The sequence below is a fragment of the Labeo rohita genome, chromosome 17 (assembly GCF_022985175.1).
Source record: "Labeo rohita strain BAU-BD-2019 chromosome 17, IGBB_LRoh.1.0, whole genome shotgun sequence".
Taxonomy (NCBI): Eukaryota; Metazoa; Chordata; class Actinopteri; order Cypriniformes; family Cyprinidae; genus Labeo; species Labeo rohita.
Genome location: NC_066885.1, coordinates 33,926,923 through 33,948,674, shown reverse-complemented (window position 1 = coordinate 33,948,674; position 21,752 = coordinate 33,926,923). Strand labels below are relative to the sequence as shown.

Genomic DNA, 21,752 nt, shown 5'->3' with positions numbered 1-21,752 from the left:
TTCCCTTTAGTCTTCTCTAAAGTCACAAAGGGTGCCCTTGCCCCATTAAGGGAAGCGGGTATCCATATCCACAACTCTTGATGACTGGCTTATTCTAGCTCACTCTCATAATCTGTTGTACAAGCACCTGCCAGTTGGGGCTTCAGGTTGTTGCTTCTCTCACTGAGGCTCCTTGCACAGACTTTGTGCAATATTAGGGAGCACAAGGAGCAGGCCTTGATCGTTACGCCCTACTGGCCCACCTGGACCAACTTCTCAGACCTGATGCTCCTCACGACAGCCCCTCCCTGGTGAATTCCTCTGAGAAAAGACCTTGTTTCTCAGGGGCACTGCAACTGCGTCCAGATCTTTGGAAGCTCCACGTGTGGATCCTGGATGGGACACAGGGATTTAAGTGGTCTGTCACAGACAGTGATAGCCACTATTAGTCAGGCTAGAGCTCCCTCTGCTAGGCAGGCTTATGCCCTGAAGCAGTGTGTATTAATTTCGTTGTGTATTCATCCATGGTACAGTTTCCCAGTTGGTAATCCTGTGTCTTTCCCTTGACAGAATTACTTCTATCCACTACTGCAGTGACTCTTCCATATGTAGTACTGCCCTGCCAGTCAGCCCATTTGTGTACTCTCCATGTTTCCCTCCTTCAGGCAGGATGAGGTCTATGTAGCATCCCTCTCCGCACGGATTTAGGCACACTTGCCCAGTGTATTACAACTGGTTGTGGCTGTACCATTATCAGAAAGATAAAGAGCTGAAGCACTATTTTTTGTTGTTGTGTAAAATCACAAACTCAGGCTAAGAAACAAAAGATGTGACCCTCCTCGCAGTGAGTATGTTTTTTGTCATTCTCAGTATGAAAGACTATCTGGCTCACAACGAGGAGCTGTGTAGCTTACAATGTTAGATGGCAGTTGTTAAGTTCAGTAGTTGTGGCACTTTCCACAGCGACCCCATACATCAGTTGATGTAACATCTTTGTTCCCTTCTTCTGGGAACAAGGGTGACATGTAACCAAGACGTTCTGCTCCATCCTTTAATAACAGCTTCTTTCATCACATTGTCACAGATTCCTAAAGCAATCTGTGCTGAAATGTGCTGCTAAAACTGTTCAGATCAGACTGAAATTATCAGGGATCCTTTTGCAAATAAACTTGATTCACCCACACTGATACATTCATCATAAGCTGTTTTGACAGATTAGTTAAAATCAATGCAAATTATATGATTTGGTCCCTTTCAAGATAAGTATTCTGACATACAATGTTTTTAAGACATTTTCAGAATTTGAGTCCATTCAACCCGACCTTGAAAAAGATGGTCTGGACTTTCCCACAGTCCTTTCCAGTTTCTTCCTCGACAGAAGAGAAGAGGATGTCTTTGGAGGGAACACGGGCATATGCAATGCGTTTGCTGTTGCTTATCATCCATATGTAAATATCTGGAACACTATGCTGAGGCTATGATGAAAAAACAAAATGATTTACATTAATATTTTTACAGTGATATGAAGATATTCATCTAGATGGCCTCACAACCAGGCATATTTTTTATTTTATCAGCTTTTGTGCACTACCTCATCAGACAAGAATCTCAACTTGTGGAGGAAATTTTGTGCCAGTTTTATTTTGTCTTTCACGTTGCTTTTCTTTACTTGAGATCGCATATTCTTTGCTTGTTGTCCCATGTTTTCCTGAAAAACAACAACAACAACAACAACAGAAAGGTTTAGCAAACAGACACAAAAATAAGCCATCAGAATCAGATTTGAAAATTAGTTACTATTAATATTTATTAGTAACAGCTGTTTTTACCACTTCCTGCATGCATAATTTTAGTCTCTCACGGTCCAGTTTAGTCTTTCCAGCCTGATTCTGATCAGTGTTTCCCAAAGTTACGAAGGTACTGAAAGAGATAAGAAATTCACTGTTATTCATCATGCTTTACTAACCACCATTCATTACCAGTCAAGTGGTTCTTAGAAAACGCTTACTACACCTTTAATAACAGGAAACAAATGGAGCACAAATAGCACTATTTTCAGAGAACCACTCATAAGCTTTGCAGAATGGCATGTATACAAACCTGCAGCCATTGCTGAGTTCCTCCAGGACTCCTCTGAGTCTGCGCTCAGGATATGCTTTCTCTGTTTTAATGATCTCCTGCACATCGTTCAACCCTTCTTCCTATAAAATGACAGAAAACACAAGCTGGAATGTCAAAGTATAGATGTATTATCAGGATTATTATTGAATACTAAATGAAAAGTATGATTAAAATGGAATTTTAGGCGAAACAGTACAGGTAAAACCCTTGTTTTTTTCATGCACTGGTCAATTTTGTGGTTTTGGGCTAATATGCTTCCATAACTTGATTTTTTCTGACTAGCGCAAAACATAATCCAATCTCTAAAATGTCAACAAAATTAAATTTTAACCTGGATCATCCAATGTTCAGATTTGTGTTCTGGAAATAAATTAGTGCATATTTAATAAGATAATGTCTCATCTGCATTTTTAAGCATTCTCCAGCACATTTCCTTATTTCCCATTTCTTAAAACTTGTAATAAAAAAACAATTGTATCAATGTACTGTGATTGAACAACTGGGGGGAGTTTGGTTTACCCTATTCATCAGTAGAGATTTTTTTTGGTAAAAAAAAACAAAATAAAAAGGAAATTAATAAAAGTAGTGGTTGAAACAAAAATGGGTGACAAAAATAAGAATGTGTACAAAATGGTAAAAAGATGAAAATTTCATAAACAAAATATATAATCCATATTCACTGTTTTATTACCAATTTATCTGCAATTCTGTCTATGATGTTAGCATTATAAAGTCGTCTTCTTTGGTCCTGCCACCAGCTCTTGATATAGATGCAGGGCTTCCTCTCAAAGTACGGGAGGTGGAAATAGTTTCTATGGAAAAATAAACCAGATATATATTTGCCAAAATGCAAAATAAAATAAATAAATGGGTGTTGGGACAGTACAAGTTGGGTAAATTAACCTGTCAGTGATGACTGGTTTCATTGGAGGAGTGGTGGAAACTGATGTCATATCTCCACCATCATCCACCTCCTCATCACTGGAGCCATGAATGAGCTCAGATTCCTCGTCATCACCATCGCCACCCTTCTTCTTCTTTGTTTTTGGCTTGGTTGGAGTATCAAGTTCACTGCCATAGTTTCCTTGATTTGAGAGGATAGTTTGTGATGTAGGTATCTGACACACTTTCAAGAATAATTCATTACTTGCATAAAAGTGAAGTGTATCTTTTTCTGTGCACTGTAAAATATGTTTTTTTTTTTTTAATTGTACATAAAAGAAAGATTATTGAGTATGTTTAACAAGAAAAAGTCTTTCAGGCCAAAATATTAGTCCATAATCCGTAATAGTGCCTCTTACAGTGAAAAAGTCCATCTCCTGTTGTCTTTCACATTCAAATCCTGCCACATATTTGTTTCAGAGCTGTTTTAAATTGTAAACGGTGCATGGTCTGTGCATATTTCTCTCCTGCTTCAGACCAGACCACTTTTTCACCAAAAGAAGCATTATTATGGATTATGGTATTTTAGTCGGAAGCAACAGTTTGAAGTTAAAAGGGGATTTGTTTCTAACAAACATGCAGCTTTTGGCTTCTCAAGACATTAATTGATGGATTACTTGTGGATTATTTTGATACACTGCAGAGGATTCCCTGGTGTGCAAGTGATGTGATGCTACATTTCTACTTATCTGTTCCCAAGAACAAACAAACTTGGATGGCCTTAGGGTGAGGACAATTTGAGCAAAAGTTTAATTTTGGGTCAGCTATTCCTTTAAAGCCAGTAATGGTCCTTGCGTGTGAAAACTGGAGGTGTTTGAGTTTAAATGAGTTTGAGTTTATATTGAATCGACCAGAACATAAGAAGGCTGGATTGGTGAGATGGCATTTCAAAAACTGATTATTAATATCATCTACTGTAACATTTCAGGAATTAGCCAATTTGCTTTGTGTATGATTGATCTAATATTGAACTGGTGTCATTCCTACTAAAATATAAAAATGCATTATTAAAAAATACACTTATAGCAGTAATATAAATTTCTTTGAAAGAATTCAGTAGCATTCTGACTGATGAGCAACTCTGACCTCAGTTTAATGGCTGATACATAGTCTGCCATAGATTTTACCTATTGTAACCTCAAAGTTGATGGGTTTGTCTCCAATCTTCCTGTCAATCATAGTGGCCTCAAGGAAGCATCCAAAGAGAAAGAACTCCTCAACTTTTCCTGTGGCATTCTAGATATAAGCAACAAACAATTGATTAAATTATGTTTTGTGAATACATTTTGTTGTAAATAAAAGGGTTCTCTTTCAAACATTCGTTCGGTATCTCACTATGAAAATCGCCTCGGGCATGACCAATCCTGGAAGCACCAATTACACCACGTCTGACAGTTGACAGACCAATCATGACAGTGATATGGGAGTCCCGCCTCCTCAATATATACCATTGCATTACGGTTCCTACTTCATTCTCGTTCTCTTCCCCCTGAAGATCTTATTGAAAGCTATCCTCAGCAGATCCTCGTGGAGTAGCCACTAAACTGTTCATGGACAAGCCGCTTTTTAGGTACGTCACCGAACATGGCTGCTTTTTGGTTGGGAAATATTCTCTGTTGAAGGAAATATTTTCTTTCTGCTGTATTTTTTGTTGTGGGGACCAGTGCATCAAGGCAGGTTCTCATTTTCTTTATCGAGCAGTTACAGCTCTTTTCTCTGAAATATTCCCTCATGTTAAGTGGTGTGACGGATCAGTATGACTGCAAGCCCATCCAGCAGCACAGCGAAAGAGAAAGATCCCTCTCATCCGTGTGCATGCAGGTCTATGATCTTGTCTAAAGACTCTCACCCTCTGTGCATAACGTGTTTGGGAGTTAGACACGCACAGGCTGCGGTCGCTAATCCCGAGTGCTGCCTGCACTGCTCTCAGTTTATGTTAATGGTCTTACAGCACAGAGCACGAGTCGCGGCTGTGAATAAAGGGGACCAGAGTCTTTGTAGCACCCCTCTGCACAGCGCAGGAGTCTTGTTTCCCCCCTCTAGCAAAGAAGCGTCGGGGTATGATTCAAGCAAAGCATTCAAGAGGAAGAGGTTGTCTTGTTGGAGTGTTGGCACCAGTTCATCCAGTGCCCCACATGTTGTTTCTCTCCTCTCCACCCGTGGGGTTATGCAAGATGGAGGAAGAAAGTTTACACAAATGTTCTCTTTCAAAAGAAATAAAAATGTTTTCTGTGCATCCAGGCAGTGGGCCAAGGGCACAGATGTGTGTGAAAATACAAAAAAAATACACAAAAAAACATCCAAATCAGAGTTGCAACCCCCAGCTCTGCCGCTAGATGGGGCCACCACCAGTACTTTGTCGATCCTAAAGAAGGGGGAGGTCTCAGTCCCATTCTGGATTTGCGGAACCTCAACAAACACCTCAGAAAGTAAAAGTTCAAAATGCTTACAATAAAAACATTATACAATGTTATTCGTCCCAGAGATTGGTTTACATCAGTAGATCTGAAGGACGCTTACTTTCACATAAGTATTTATCTGGCACACAGAAAATTCCTCAGGTTTGCCTATCAGGGCACAGCCTACGAATTTTTGATGATGCCGTTTGGTTTGGATTTGGCCCCACGAACGTTTTCCAAATGTGTCGAGGTGGCTCTAACACCACTGAGAACAGCTGTTCTCAGAGTGTTAGCATATTTTGACGAGCATATCTGTGCTACATCGCTGAGGCAGGCAGAGATAGAAACAAATCTGCTTGTGTCTCATTTAAAAGGTTTAGGCTTCAAAATAAACAAGGCAAAAAGCTACTTAGTGCCCACATAAGAGATCATTTTCCTGGGGCTCAGGCTGAACCTGTATCAAGCTTTTCCATCAGAGGAGTGCATCAGGTCTATTCGTGGTTGTCCCTTTTTCAGAAGGGGAAAAAAATCCCATTCAGGGCTGATGGCCTCGGCATTGTCTGTCATCCCGTTAGGACTGTTGCGAGAGAGTTTCAGTGTTGGATAGCGGTACAGCGCTTACATCTGAAGAGCCACCTCAACCTCAAAATGATAGTGTCATCACTTTGCTTGTGCGCTCTCCACCGCTGGAGAGAGCACACTTTTCTCAAAACGGGGACTCCCCTGGGAGCTGTCTCTCTGAGATAAGTAGTAACAAGCTCACAGGTTGGGGGGCAGTGTGCAAGGGCAGAATAGCGAAGGGAAAATGGCCCGTCTCACTACAGAATGCACATATACATTTCCTGGAACTGTTAACAGTGTTTCTAGCATTGAAACTTTTCATGCAGTTCCTACGGAATCATCACGTTTTGGTCAGATCAGACAACACAATGGCAGTGACATATATAAATCGTCAGGGGGAGCAAGTTCTCCTCAGCTTCACAGTCCAGCACAAAAACTCATAGTGTGGGGCACAAAATATTTTAATTCATTACAGGTGAATGTATTTGAGTTATGGTGCGCGCAAAGGCAAATTGTTCCCTTTCACTGTTCGGTGGCAGAGGTGTTGTGTTTTCTGCAAGAACTTTTAGATATGGGCAGAGCCTTCTCTACCGTTAATGTTTATCTTGCCACAATTTCTGCATGTCATGTGGGGATTGACAGAAATACTATAGGTCAACACCCGCTTGTGTGCAGATTTATGAGGGGTGCGCAGCATCTGAACAGGGTTTTAAGGTTGCTGATTCCACTTTGGGATCTGTCCGTGGTCCTTAACGCACTCTCTCAGCCTCCTTTTGAGCCGATTTAAAGGGGTCATCGGATGCCCATTTTCCACAAGTTGATATGATTCTTTAGGGTCTTAATGAAAAGTCTATAATATACTTTGGTTAAAATAAGGGGTTGTTCCTTTAAATGCAAATGAGCTCTGCTCGCCCTGCCCCTAACTTCTCTATGTGGAGTGACGAGCCTGTTTACTTTAGCCACATTTAGCCGCATTAAGCCGCTAAACTTCCTAACTAGCACATTATTATGAAAGGTGATCGCAAAGATTTATAAAAAACCCTTATACTCACTTCTGCTGTAGGTGAAGCTGGATTCGCGTGAACATAGACGCATTTATGTAGATCGGGAGCCGCAGTCCCTTCACAAACAAACGTAATCAACTGCATCTTCAGCGGCTCAGATGTCGGGAGTAAATGACGACCACTATGTTCATTATAACATCCAGCAACACAACACTTCAATCGTTCAATCTAACTTACATCCCTGCTCCGGCATCGAAACAATGGAGGTTACTGGACTGTGACAGCTGGTCTGAGGTAAGACACTCATGTCAATCAACTATTGTGGGAGCAGCCTCTGTGGGTGTGATGCCACCCCGACAGGCATATGAGAATGGCTTGATTTGAAAAAGGGGATATTATTTTTACAGATTAATTAAAAACCACTGGATGGATTTTTATCATTATAGGGTAGATTTGTACGTACACTGCCAAAACACATTAATGTTCAAACAACATGAAAAAGTGAACTTTGCATCCGATGACCCCATTAAAGCACCTTTCGCTAAAGATTGCTTTGTTTTTGGCTCTTTCGACCGCAAAACGAGTTAGTGAACTTCAGGCTTTGTCGATTTTTTGCGAGACTAATCCAGCATTTGTGCTTTAATTGAGCAAGTCAGCTTTCACCTGTAGACAGGTGGATTTACTGGCTTTTCATCCCCCGCCTTTGTTCTTTGTTGGAAGAAGAGCGGCTTCATTGTTTGTGCCCTGTCCATGTGTTGCGTCATTATGTGGACAGGACGAAGGGATAAAGAAAGAGTAATCAGTTATTTGTTTTGCGGGGTGATTCTCATAAGGGTAAACCTATTTCTCGTCAGCGCCTGTCCCACTGGGTGGTGGAAGCTATTATACTGGGTTATAATAGCATCGGTCTAAGTTCCCCAGAAGGGCTGAGGGCTTATAGTGCCCGTGGGTTAGCCACTTCGTGGGCGTTGTTTAAGGGCGTTTCAGTTCAAGACATTTGTGCGGCAGTGAGCTGGGCTTTGGCACACACTTTTTCAGATTTTATAGGCTGGATGTTACAGAGCCTTCCTTGGCTCATTTCGTCCTAAGTGTATAAAAAACAAACAAACACTCGTAAAGACGTTTTTATTTTTCACACGTCTCCTTTCTATTCTGTAAATAGTATGTGGAGAGCTTGCCTTAATATTTTCTCACACATCACTGAGTTGGTTGATATGCCTGCTTCGGACAGCATATCTGCAATACGGGAGTTATCAATATCTCATAGTGAGACACCGAACAAATGTTTGAAAGAGAACTTTGGGTTACTTTCGTAGCTCCGTTCTCTGATAACAGGAGTGAGGTATCCCACCACACTTCCCTCCTTGCAGCAGCACGGTGAAGAGATATGCTGAGAATGAGGTAGGGACTGTTATGCAGTAGTATATATTGGGGAGGCGGGACTCCTACATCACTGTCGTGACTGGTCAGTCAACCGACAGACGTGGTGTAATTAGTGCTTCCAGGATTGGTCACGCTTGAGGCGATTCCCATAGTGAGATACCTCACTCCTGTTATCAGAGAACCGGGGTTACAAAAGTAACCTAAAGTTATTAGAGTTTGCTTTACAAGAAAATTCTATCTACTTTAAAATTTAATGTTTATTCTAATGCACTACATGCAAATTCTTTGTAATTTATAGTGAAATTTACTAGCAATTTCTGAGTGAGATTTGTTTCTACACCATTTTTTTTTTCATTGTATGGGGGTTTTCCTAAGATTTAACAAAAAACGATGTCATCATGCTCATAAACAATTTAAAACAGTTCTGTTTTCTAAAACTGATTAATTTTTAACGGCAAGTCACATGCAGAATGAAGCCTAACTTTGGCTCTGACTGTGTAGATGATTGTCTTGCAGACAAAGAACTACTATGAGTATTGCTGCTAAATGAATAATGTAGGGAGATAAATAAAGACGATTAATTATTCACTGTAATTGGCCTGTCAAACCCCCCCCCCCGTCTATGGATCGCTTACATCTGAGATGTTGGGTATCCCCTCCACCTGCACCTCAGTGGAGCTCATTACTTCAGGAGAGGAGGTGTCCAGTATCTCCACAGTCAGACTGATCAGCAGTCGGGCCCTGAACGACACTCCTTCCCCTAGTCCTTCATTCAGGTCCTGGTACTCATCCATGAGCGTGTAGCTGCGTGTGGAGCCATACATGTTAACCCATGCAGGCCCAAGAGTTGGAAGAAAGCCTATTAATAGAAACAGGATCATTTTTAAATCTTTGACCTTTGATAACATTCAATGACTTTTCACATATGTTTACAAATAATTTTATAATGATCTTGAACCACAATGTAGTGATGGCTTTGTGTGATTGAGTATACAAAGCAAAAACAAGACGAAATAAAAAAAAATACACTATCGTGTCAAATGTTTTAAATAATAATAATTTTTGTTTGTGTGTGTGTTTGAAAGAAGTCTCTTACATCCACAAAGGCTGCATTTATTTGATCTTAAATACTGTAAAACAGTGATATTGTAAAGTGTTATTACAATTTACAATAGCTGTTTTTTATTTAAATATATGTTAAAATATAATTTTTTGCTGTGAACAAAGCTGAATTTTCAGCATCATTACTCCAGTATCCAGTCTTAGAATGACTTCAGAAATCATTCTAACATGCTGTTTTGCTGCTCAAGAAACATCGCTGATTATTACCATGTTAAAAAAAGTTGTGCGGTAACACTTTCTATGAAGCCTGTATTTATAATACATTATAAGGATATTCTTAAGGCATTGTAATGAATGCATAATGCATTATAAAAAGCATTATAATATGTTGTATCATCTCATGAATATTCATAAGAACAGTTTTAATAATGTTTACTTATTTGTGTTTATAGCTTTTCAGAGTACAAGAATTTATAACACACAATGAACATGTTGCATCCACTTAAGTTACAACTGATTATATTTCTCATAGTTATAATGTATTATAAGTCTCATATCTTGCACTTTTACTTATGTTGCTTTACTTAAAGCAGACAAAGACCACTTATTAATAATAATAATAATAAAATATCAGATATGATCAGATATCAGATCAGATGAATGTGTAATATGACATGTTTGCTTTTAACTTTTTATTGTAATATCATATATATATATATATATATATATATATATATATATATTTATATAGCATTTTTTTCATTTGAAAGTATTAAGTATTAACTAGCTCACATCAAAATTAACATTGGCCTCAGAGTAAGATACTTTGCAGATCTTAAATAAGCAATGTCAAGATATGATATAGTCCATTATAAATGAAGTAGATTTAATACGGTGTTCATTGCGTGTTATAAATAATCATCCTCTTAAAAGTTATAACCACAAATACGTAATTATTACAATGTATTATAATTGTTATGATTATTCATGAGATTACATAACATATTATATGGTTTCTTATAATGCATTATGCATTATTCATTACAATGCCTTAAGAACACCCTTATAATATATTATAAATATGGGCTTCATAGAAAGTGTTACCAAAGACTTTTATTTAGCAAGGACTAAATAAAAGTGATCAAATGTGACAGTAAACTGATCAAATGTGACAGTTAAAATGTTTTTCTTTTGAACTTTCTAGCCATCAAAGAATGAAAAAATGTATCAGTTTCCACAAAAAAATTTAGGCAGCACAACTGTTTTCAGCATTGATAATAATCAGAAATATTTTCTTGAGCAGCAAATCAGCATATTAGAATGATTTCTGAAGGATCATGTGACACTAGAAATAGAAAACAATTATTTTTAATTAATTAGTGTAATTATTTATTAATTATTGTAATAATAATATTTTTCAAAATATTACTGTTTTTACTGTTTTTTTATCCAATAAATGCAGCCTGGGTGAGCATAAGAAACATTTTAAAAATAAAATCATAATTATTACCAACTTTTTGCACGGTATAGTGTATTACTCTTGCAGACTTTGCCAAGGTGGTAAGAAAGTCCTTATACCTTTGTCTCCATCATTAGCAATCTTCCGCAGGTCAATGAAGTGCGTTCCGATGGCCACATCGTTCACTTTATCCGAATCGCGGATCTGGACCTTCATTCTCCGGCACAGTGGTGGAAACTGCTCAGTGAAAACTACCTGCTCATTCCAGATCGGCTCATAGCTGCTCTTCTGAATTGAAGTTTTACCCTGCATTGTGGACAGATTAAATAGATCAATGGATCAAAAATATTGATACCTCCCCTTGTGAAAAAGAAGCACACTATAGCATACTTTTAAAAGGACTTCTTATAAAGGAAATCATATACATTAAAAGAATATACTTAAGTGTGAACTGAATGTAACATTTTTGGACACTTAAAGGAGAAGTCCACTTCCAGAACAAAGATTTACAGATAATTTACTCACCCCCTTGTCATCCAAAATGTTCATGTCTTTCTTTTTTCAGTCGTAAAGAAATTGTGTTTTTTGAGAAAAACATTTCAGCATTTTTTTCCATAAAATGGACTGATATGGTGCCCAGAGTTTGAACTTCCAAAATGCAGTTTAAAAAGTATGTGAATTGTACTTTTTTTATGAAAATAACGATCATTTCGCTAGATAAGACCCTTCTTCCCCACATTTGGGATCGTTTGAAGCCGCATTTAAACTGAAGTTCAAACTCGGGGCACCATATCAATCTATCATATGGAGAAAAATGCTGAAATGTTTTCCTCAAAAAATACAATTTCTTTACGACTGAAGAAAGAAAGACATGAACATCTTGGATGACAATGGGTTGAGTGCATGTTATTTATAATTAAATGAAAACGTATAAAAAAACGTGTATATAAACATATAAAACGTATATAGTTTAAATTTATAATAAATGCATTTAGCTGGACTTTAGAAGGCTTTAATTATTTATTTATTTATTTATTTATTTTGTAAGATATAGGCTGTAGTTAAATATTTAATGTATGACAACTCTTTTTCAGTATAAATGTTAAAAAAACCAACAACAATCCAGTGCTGCAAACTACTCGAATATTTTTCCATTTTGAATTCAAAATATATAATTCAGTTATTTATCTTTAGATATTTAGCACATATGCATATGATTTAGAGAATGAATGCATATTTAAAATAAAAATATTATTTGGAAACAGTTCAAATGTATTACACCAAATTCTAGTGATAAACTGACTAGCAAGTAGTAAATAGTGGTTCACAGCTGTGATGTAAACTATAAAATAAAAGGCACGACATCTTCAATATGTCCCACTCAAACTTCCTGTTTCAACAGGAAATACATCAGCACAGGAAAGAGAACGGTGTTCGCCATTCATTTCATGGAGCCTTTAACAGAATTGGCCATTCTGACACATCAGTTCAAAAGTCTTCATTTTCATAGTGCATTTTAAAATATTATTTGGTGAATTTTGTGTAAAATGTGTTTTGTTTAATGATGAAACTTATTTTCCATCATTAAACTATATTATATATTAATATTATAATTGGCCACTTCCACACCATTAAAACAAATCAATCGACCATCAGTAGGAATTATGCCCACCTTCTGTCCTGCGAACTGCACCTGGACATACGGATCAACCAAGTCCTTATTTTCTCCAATGAAAGCTTTTTTCACATTTGCCATAATGCTGGTGTTCATTTTGGGCAATCCTTCGGCTCGGTAGATTTTCACATAGAATCTCGCCCATTGACGCTCAGCTGGGACATCTTCTGGCAACAGAAGATTACTGGAACAAGAAAGTAATCAATAAAAATCTTTGCATATAGAATCACCTTTAAATAATCTATACAATTTCGGATGTAATTATCTGGGTGGCCTAAGCATTTGTAATGTTGTGTACCAGGAAAAATAATAAACTAGAATTTCATATTTCACATTTAAATTAAATACTATTGAAAGTATTCATTTCATGAGTTTAGAGTTTATTCAGTGTAAGGAACAGTAACAGTAATGCTTTCCATCACTGTTTTCCAAAAGTTTGTTGTTGTTGTCATTTTACCTCTCAATGTCATCCTCATCTGTTTCATTTGCTTTGTGTGGAGTTTTAATAGTGTCGCCCTTTGCAACAACTGCGATGTCACACTTGACATAGCCTTTGCATCCTGCAGTGATGTCATCAGGATCGCATAGAGTGGCCCATTTGTGGAAGAACTGATGTTCTGTAAATGTGAAGAAAAAAATGAAAATCTCTAATCTACAAACTGAGAGATTTATCCACCTTATTTTTAGCTTGTGTGAGTTGAACGTGCAAGACTTCCATTGTCATTTGTTTCTATATATTTTACAGGTGCAAAATTGCAAACAGATATTTATTATAATATTATTTTCATTTATTATCATCATCATAAAATACACTGGTTTGTAGCGCGTATCGTTTTACTGTTTACTGCATTTTGTCATTCTTTAATTCATATATCTAATAGAGGCTAATAAAGCTGAAAGCTCGTACATACAGAGAAAATAGCTTACTTTTCACACTGCAAAATAAGGTGGATAGAGAAGCATGATAATACCAGTTACCAGGTTGTGTATAAACTGTGCCCACGTCAAGCTTGAAGCTCCCGACCAGTGTGCCACTTCGCAAAAGATTCTTAGAGTGGATAACCTGTATGGACACATTGTTTTAAAACAAGTTTAAAACAAAGCTTAATGCTAAAAGAAGAGGACCATCTTAAAAAAAGTCCAGGATTTAACTATTCAGAATTGGTATTTTATGCTACTTACTGACACTTTGAGGATCTTGTCAAACATGACATCAGGAGGAACGTGGAAGTCAAAAACGAAGTACTAAAAAAAAAGGGAAGATTTTATGAAAACATTATATTAGCAACATTAAAGGAATACTTAGCCACACTTTATTTTAAGGTCCAATTCTCCCTATTAACAACTATTAACTATGACTTTTGCCTCGATAAACTATTAATTTGTTGTTTATTAGTAGTTAGTAAGGTAGTTGTTAAGTTCAGGTATTGGATAGGATTAGGGATGCAGAATATGGTCATGCAAAATATGTGCTTTATAAGTATTAAAAAAAATGTCCATATTTTGGAATAGGCATGCTATTAAGTAACTAGTTAATAGTGAGAATTGTTTCCTATACTGAAGTGTTACCAAATCGTTAACCTCAAAAATTAAAATTTGCTTAGAGTGTCTTCACCCTCGGGCCACCCAAGATGTAGATGAGTTTGTTTCTTCAGCAGATTTGTGTCATTCCATCACATGCTCACCAAAAGATCCTCTGCAGTGAATGGGTGTCATCAGAATAAGAGTCCAAACAGCTGATAAAAACATCACAATAATCCACAAGTAATCCACACCACTCCAGTCCATCAGTTAACCTTTTTTTTTTAAAGCCAAAAGCTGCAGTTTTGTTAGAAACAAATCCATTTTTAGGACATTTTAACTTGGTCACTTCTAGTCAAAAATACTCCATAATCCAGTTCCAGTGAGGAACTTTTGGCTTATAAATGTTCTGTAAATGATCTGTGCAGATTTCTCTCTTGATTCAGATCAGACAATTTTTTCAATGGATGGAAAATACTGGATTTTTTTCAGCTTTTGTCTGTTAATTGATGGACTGGAGTGGTGTGGATTACTTGTGGATTATTGTGATGTTTTTATCAGCAGTTTGGACTCTCATTCTGACGGCACCCATTTACTGCAGAGGATCCACTGGTGAGACAGTGATGGAATGACACATTTCTAGAAACCTAAAGAAGAAACAAACTCATCTACATCTTGAATGACTTGAGGGTGAGCACATTTACAGAAAATTTTCATTTTTGGGAGAAATATTACTTTAAGATGATCATTTGGTTTGATATCATCATGTTGCTATTTTGTTGAGTACAGTTATTTGTCATGATCAATACTTGGCAAAAGGACAATATTACAATCCTAAATTAAAACGGAACATCATTGTAGTTCATCACTGTAGCACTATCCTTGTACCTCATTGTAGTAAGGGCAGTTGGTCGACTCCTTCATTGAGGTGTATTTTTTTTCATCACCGATTTCCACACACACCACAGGATCCATGTTCAGACCCACCAGCTGTCTGGCCTCTATAACAGTGACATTGACCTGGAAAGTGGGGCATAACACACAATTACAAAATACTGTATGAGGGACCCTATGGTATTCAAATATACACTAGCTCCAAACTGGCACAAAAATGTCTGAGTGATACAAAATTGTAGGTTTAATATATCTGCGTATCTCAAAAAAAAAAAAAAGTTCTTGTCAATTAATGTCACTTCTCTTCATAATTTTTGCTCAATGATTTTTAGTCTTTCTCAATGAAAGATCTATAAAGACTGGTGTCCTAAACAGAAAATCCACAGGTGTAATTCCTCAGTTTAACTATATCAACATGTTCCATTAACAACAAACAAACACAACACTGCCTTCATTTTCAACACTACATCTATTGTTGAAACAAACATTGTGTAAAATGTAAAGCTTGAAATGCATGGAAGTTCTCTTTTATTTACAAACTTTCTTTTGAACTTTCTGTCATAAATGACAATTTGCCATTCTACATACTTGGAAATCCACTGGTCTTCCAGCACTAGGCTCAATCTTGATGTCAGGCTTTGATCTAAAAGATTTACGGCATTTGTGGGTGGAAAAAAGTACAAAGAATTGATCAACATACTATGTTAGAATACAGTAATATGGTTTGTTAGAACATATCATAAATAATACATAACACAACATAAATGTAACATTTGGATTCATGTGACTTCTTGGTTTTTGGTCACCTCTTGTTGGAGACATTGGTTGTGACGGCAGTTACTGATGCGAGTGAGATGGTATCAGGGTCTGGCATCCTCATATCCTCCGTCTCCAGAATGGCCGGTTCATCTTAACGAGTCAGATATGATGAGATGTCATTATGAACAGCGCTATAGTTTTAAAATGATTTATTTATTCTTTTTTTCCCGCAATAAATGAAGGCAACATACACATATAAAATGCTTAATAGAATTTATGAAACACATTATTATATAAATATTAAATAATACTACATTTTTTAAATATATTAATTATTCACTATAAATAATACTGAAATAATTATGTTGAAGAATTCACAATAATTTACAAATTTTCACATAATTAATAAAATCTTTCACCTTGACCTTTGCCATCATCCTTGGAGGCTCGATGCTTGTTTCGCTTCATTGTTATGAATTTGACTTATCCTCTGGGTATATGAATCTTTTGAACGTGAAAATGAAAACTAAAAGTTAAACATCTCTCAATTCAAATATAACAGAAATGTCTTTGTAACTTGATTTATTCCATTCCAATCAGCCAGACATCCAAAAATAATTTGCCCTCATTAAATAAAGTTTATTAACCTAACCCATCAATAATTAGCAGATACATGAAAAATTTAATTAACACTGAATTAATTTGCATAATCAGTATAACCATCTAAATAGACAAGTGCATGTACAACAAATAGATTACCTTTGAATAAACATGCTAAATGTTGTAAATGAGAAAGAAAGAGAGAAACAAAGAAAGAAAGAAAAAGAAAGAAAGAAAAAAATTGCACATTCAAGACTGAGAAGTATGCATACTTAGAGTCAACCGATTTTATGCAATCAAAGTAGAGCTAATGGATTATGTGCATACAAACCAACAGTTTTTACTAGTTTCTAATAGTATCTGGTAGTTTTTCTTTCTTAAACAGCAATTATATATTAAGGTTTAATGGTGGTTTAATAATGGTTTAATCCAAGATATTTTTTGGATTAAAAAAAAACTTGTTTTTAAATTGTACCCTGTTACTCAAACATCCTTAATTCCACAAACAAGTGAATTTTGAATATCCTGATTTGTTTTCCATTAAGTTTAATGTTTTCATTAATACACCAAAAACCACAACAGTTAAGCCAAATCTGAAAGCCGTCGTCATTAAGTTACATAGGATTGCACTGTTTGGTTTTCCATGACACACAAAGCAAGAAAGACTTGCATGCAAAGTCTGATGAAACACTGCAAACTTACCGTACAGTGCAGCTGCTTCTCTGTTTCCTGAATCACATCTAGGAGTTTGCAGGAAGGACACACCGATTCCGATATCAAGATGTCTTTAAAATAAATAGTCTACAAACTCATTATTGACATTTGGATGACAGAAACAGAGAGGCCACAAAAGTAACTCAAAAAGAGTCTGGTTTGGTCTAAGCCTGAAGATGGGCAGGAGAGATGTGATATGGCCATGAATAGTGTATGAGTGCTGAACCCGAGACAGTGGTAACTAGAACTAGTTCCTGATGAGAGAGATCGTGTGGGATTTTGACAGGTTACTGCTCTAAATAGGCTACTAACAAACCAGGTAAAAACCAGCAAGCAAACTGCAGGAGCAACATGTTGTATCATGAGTTTGAAGGAAACATGAATATAATACCTTACCAATCTCTAACTCTCACCAGTGATGGGCTACATGTAGTCCAACTATAAGACAGAATTTCCATAAGATCTGGAGGAAATTGCAGTGCAGTGTGTTGACCTGTTTCAAATGATACATATTTTACTCCACGGATGCTTATACATACATGTCAACAACTTCAATCTCTTGAAGCAGTGAATTCATATATTGATAGTAAAACTAATTAATACAATAAAACACTTTGTTTTACAGTGTCCTTGTTACCAGTTGCATGTACACTACTGGTCAAACGTTTGGAATAATTCAGAATTTTTAATTTTTGAAAGAACTCTCTTCTGCTCACCAAGTTTGCTTTTATTACCTTATTTTACTTACTTTTTTTTTTTTTTTTTTTTTTTGTGAATATCTGTTAAAATGTAATTTAATGCTGTCATCAAAGCACCATTACTCCAGTCGTCAGTGCTCACTTATTAATAATGGGTTTTATTAGTCTAAGTGTTGAAAACAGTTTTATGTATGTATGTACAGCTGAGGTTAAAAATTATTTTACCAAAATAAGAGAGATCATACAAAATGCATGTTATTTTTTATTTAGTACTGACCTGAATAAGATATTTCACATAAAATATGTTCACATATAGTCCACAAGAGAAAATGATAGTTATTTATAATTTACAAAAAAAAAAGTTTTCTTAATACTCTGTTGTTCCTGAATGATCCACAGCTGTGTTTTTGGTTTAGTGATAGTTGTTCAAGAGTCCCTTGTTTGTCCTGAACAGTTAAACTGCCTGCTGTTCTTCAGAAAAATCCATCAGGTCACACAAATTCTTTGGTTTTTCAGCATTTTTGTGTATTTGAACCCTTTCCAACAATTTTGAGATCCATCTTTTCACACTAAGGACAACTGAGGGACTCATATGCAACTATTACAAAAGGTTCAAATGCTCACTGATGATCCAGCAGAAAACAGAAGGGGTGAAAACTTTTGAACAGAATGAAGATGTGTACATTTTTCTTATTTTGTCTAAATATCCTTTTTTATTTAGTACTGACCTTCAGAAGGTATAGAAGATACTTATATGTTCCCAAAAGACAAAATAAGTTAAATTTACCCTGATCTTCAAATTCAAAAAAGTTTTCACGACCCGGCTATTCATTGTTTTTCCTTCTGCAGCATCAGTGAGTATTTGAACCTTCTGTAATAGTTGCATATGAGTCCCTCAGTTGTATTTTCGATCAAATAAATGCAGCCTTGGTGAGCAGAAGAGATGACAACAGCAAAAAACTGTTGACCAGTAGTGTACTTACTACAGAAGAGTAAATTATGCACAATTACATCCAACTAACCCTAAACCAAACCTTGTAGTAAGTACACATTAATTAATATTACTCAGTACTTCAATGTACAATTACACAGTAACAAGTACACTTCAACCAACAATTATCTACTTCTTTACTTCTACATTCCTTTTTTGTCTCTCACGTGGTTCATATTTCTATTAAAAATATTATTATTTAAACCTATACATGCAAGAGCTTGGTCTTGCACACAACTGCAAAGCAATCAGTTTAAATAGTTCAGTGTCTTTTCCTGCAACATCATTCCTTTCACAATCAAGCATGTGAGTGTAATATCCTCACCAGACTGAGAGAATGTATCAATTTTATAGTCCAGCAGGTGAAAATGCTACATCTGATCACTCATTCATCCAAATAAAATTTTGTTTCATATCATACTATCTTAACACTGACAAACAACTGTGAGATGCTTGAACAGGAGCGTGTGTAATCATCAGGAGACAAATCAAACTGACTCTGGCCTAAATAATTGATGATGTCTTGTTCCAACTGCAACCTGCAGACTAGCTGACGACATGTAGCTTTGGTAACCCAGTAGTGTCATGTGGTCATCTACAATGCAAATTTACTGAAATGTGATACTGGCTCAACTGCTTATTCATGACGTTCCAAAAAATAGTATAAAATACTGAACTTAATTTATTAAGTTATTAAAAAAAAATGGAATTTGCTAAAGCACAAAGACCATAGCGACACTCCAAATCTTGAAGATAAAAAGTGAATTGGTCTCTACAGGTATTTACAGAATGTCTACATTTCACTGACTCCTAATAATAAGTTCTGCTTACATGTTGAAAATTATCAAATGTGCATGAAGCAAAACACCTGCATTGTGTCTCTTCCATCAACAATGCTTTAGCAGACAGCATATAATACAAGTCCTTTTGAAAAGTCAAACTAAAGTAATCAGCTCATGCATAAGACATGTTGTTTGTAAGGTATACGTTTAAGGTCTAAAGTTGCCTGTATCCAGTGAAATGTCTTAAATTATTAAATGGTGCCAATCAGTGTTGCACGCGTCATTCACAATGAGCACACATCATTCGCATAGTCTTGAGTCATTTTTGAATCGTGAGCCAGTAAAACAGCATGATCACTGACTAAATGTTCAACAACAACATTTTATTTACATAAAGTCTTAGTATATAGATTTTAGTTTGTAGATAAGACCTTCTCATTAAAGGAACAGTTGACCCCAAAATAAATTTTGCTGAATATTTACTCATCCTCAGGCCATTCAAGATGTAGATGAGTTTGTTTCCTCATCAGATTTGGAGACATGTGTCATTCCATCACATGCTCACCAATGGGTGCCGTCACAATGAGAGTCCAAAGATCTGATAAAAAAACATCACTGTAATCCACAAGTAATCCACACCACTCCAGTCCATCAGTTAACATCTTGTAAAGAGAAAAGCTGCAAGGCCAAAATAGTTCATAATCCATAATAACGCTTCCTTCAATGAAAAAGTCCATCTCCTGTTGTCTCTCACATCAAAATCCACACACACTTATTTGTTTAGAGCTGTTTTGGCTTGTAAACGCTACTTAATCTGTGCAGATTTCTCTTTTGATTCAGACCAGACCACTTTTTATGCTGAAGAAAGCAACATTATGGATAAAGGACTTGTATTTAAGCCAGATGCAATGGCTTGAAGTTAAAAACACCAAAATGATGAGTTTTTAAAAATCCATCTATATTTTTTAGGCAAAACTTTTGTATTATTTGCTTTCCAAAAATGAGGTTGAAGAATTGAGGTTACAGTAAATATAAATGAGCGTGTAACTTGGTCTACAGACTGACACCTTTCACAATGTCATCTAGGGCGAACCAGAGCCAACCTGATAGCGGGCTGCAATCTTATACGTTCTCTCTTGAAAGGCCTTTCTTGGCTTCGGAATTATTATCCTAATCTCTTTGTGCTCCAGTGCCTCTATGGGTGTACCATCTGACTGTGGTGTAGTATATCACACTCATCTATTCCTGTGGTGTTTTTACATGCTATTGGTCAGCTGGGGACTGTGGCAATGCTGGGCCTAAGCCAGTATCACACATCCCAGTGAGTGATAAATATTAGTTTACTTTACACAACAGGTCTGGTCAAGTCAAATATGACTAGTTAAGCATCTTTCTAGGAGTGCTGATATTATAGTCCAAAATTTGGGCTGTTTATATTTCTCAGATTGTCTGTCGTTTTAGACAAACTGGCCACGTTTATACTTTGTATTAACCTGCAATCCGTATCCGAAGGTTGTCCACATACATGACAAGTGTAATTGAGTTTGTCATCGAAATGTTATTTGATCTGCATGCCCTGGTTCCAAATTAGTAAGGGACACATTGTGATTGGATCTAAGTTCTAAAAACAGTCTAGCCATCATAATCTATCAGTCCAGTGTAAGATATTTTGGATCCAAATTAAGAATTTGTCCTTATGACTTATTTACACAGTCATTGTAGTTAAAACTACACAAAGGTGTTTCAATATATGTTAAACTTATTCATGGAAAAATCATGTTAATTGACTGATAGTGACGTTTATTAGCTTACCAGTCATGAGCACATCATGTTAAAGCTGGTCATGTAAGTTTCCTGCAGTGACTAAAAGAAAGTGATTGGTGAAAGTGACTTCTGTGTGAGCTGTGCTTCATACATCATTACACTAGTAATAAATAATGAACCTTTATGCCTTGCAAACACACAGGCATTTTGAAAACACGATACACAGAAAGAAATCATTTGAAAATGATTTTATTAAAAGTGTTTTTTTTTTCAGTTGATACCTATGCAAGGGAACAATTAAGTAAAACAATGCCACTATTTACCCCCCAAAAAAGGAACAAATTCATTATTAAAATTATTGAAAAAATTAAAAATGATTATTTATTAAAATGAGATCATTAATAAAACAGTCACATATTAATAATTTGTGGCAACAATATCTTG

General features: G+C 36.2%; 1 protein-coding gene across 1 annotated transcript in view; it reads right to left on the bottom strand.

Moving 5' to 3' along the window:
* The window catches only part of LOC127179768 (otoferlin), a 30,604-nt gene extending 13,388 nt beyond the window's left edge, over positions 1-17,216 (bottom strand). Inside the window, exons 1-18 of the mRNA XM_051133489.1 lie at positions 17,062-17,216; positions 16,179-16,263; positions 15,807-15,909; positions 15,589-15,643; positions 14,995-15,126; positions 13,768-13,830; positions 13,564-13,648; positions 13,043-13,202; positions 12,583-12,769; positions 11,030-11,216; positions 9,025-9,248; positions 4,170-4,278; positions 3,004-3,184; positions 2,792-2,912; positions 2,080-2,180; positions 1,809-1,899; positions 1,571-1,687; positions 1,302-1,454 (exon numbers count right to left, since the gene is read on the bottom strand). Coding sequence (XP_050989446.1) covers positions 1,302-1,454; positions 1,571-1,687; positions 1,809-1,899; positions 2,080-2,180; positions 2,792-2,912; positions 3,004-3,184; positions 4,170-4,278; positions 9,025-9,248; positions 11,030-11,216; positions 12,583-12,769; positions 13,043-13,202; positions 13,564-13,648; positions 13,768-13,830; positions 14,995-15,126; positions 15,589-15,643; positions 15,807-15,909; positions 16,179-16,227 — 2,118 coding nt within the window. The 5' untranslated portion in view covers positions 16,228-16,263; positions 17,062-17,216. The remainder of the gene's footprint in view (positions 1-1,301; positions 1,455-1,570; positions 1,688-1,808; positions 1,900-2,079; positions 2,181-2,791; positions 2,913-3,003; positions 3,185-4,169; positions 4,279-9,024; positions 9,249-11,029; positions 11,217-12,582; positions 12,770-13,042; positions 13,203-13,563; positions 13,649-13,767; positions 13,831-14,994; positions 15,127-15,588; positions 15,644-15,806; positions 15,910-16,178; positions 16,264-17,061) is intronic.
* Between the last annotated feature and the right edge of the window lie 4,536 nt (positions 17,217-21,752).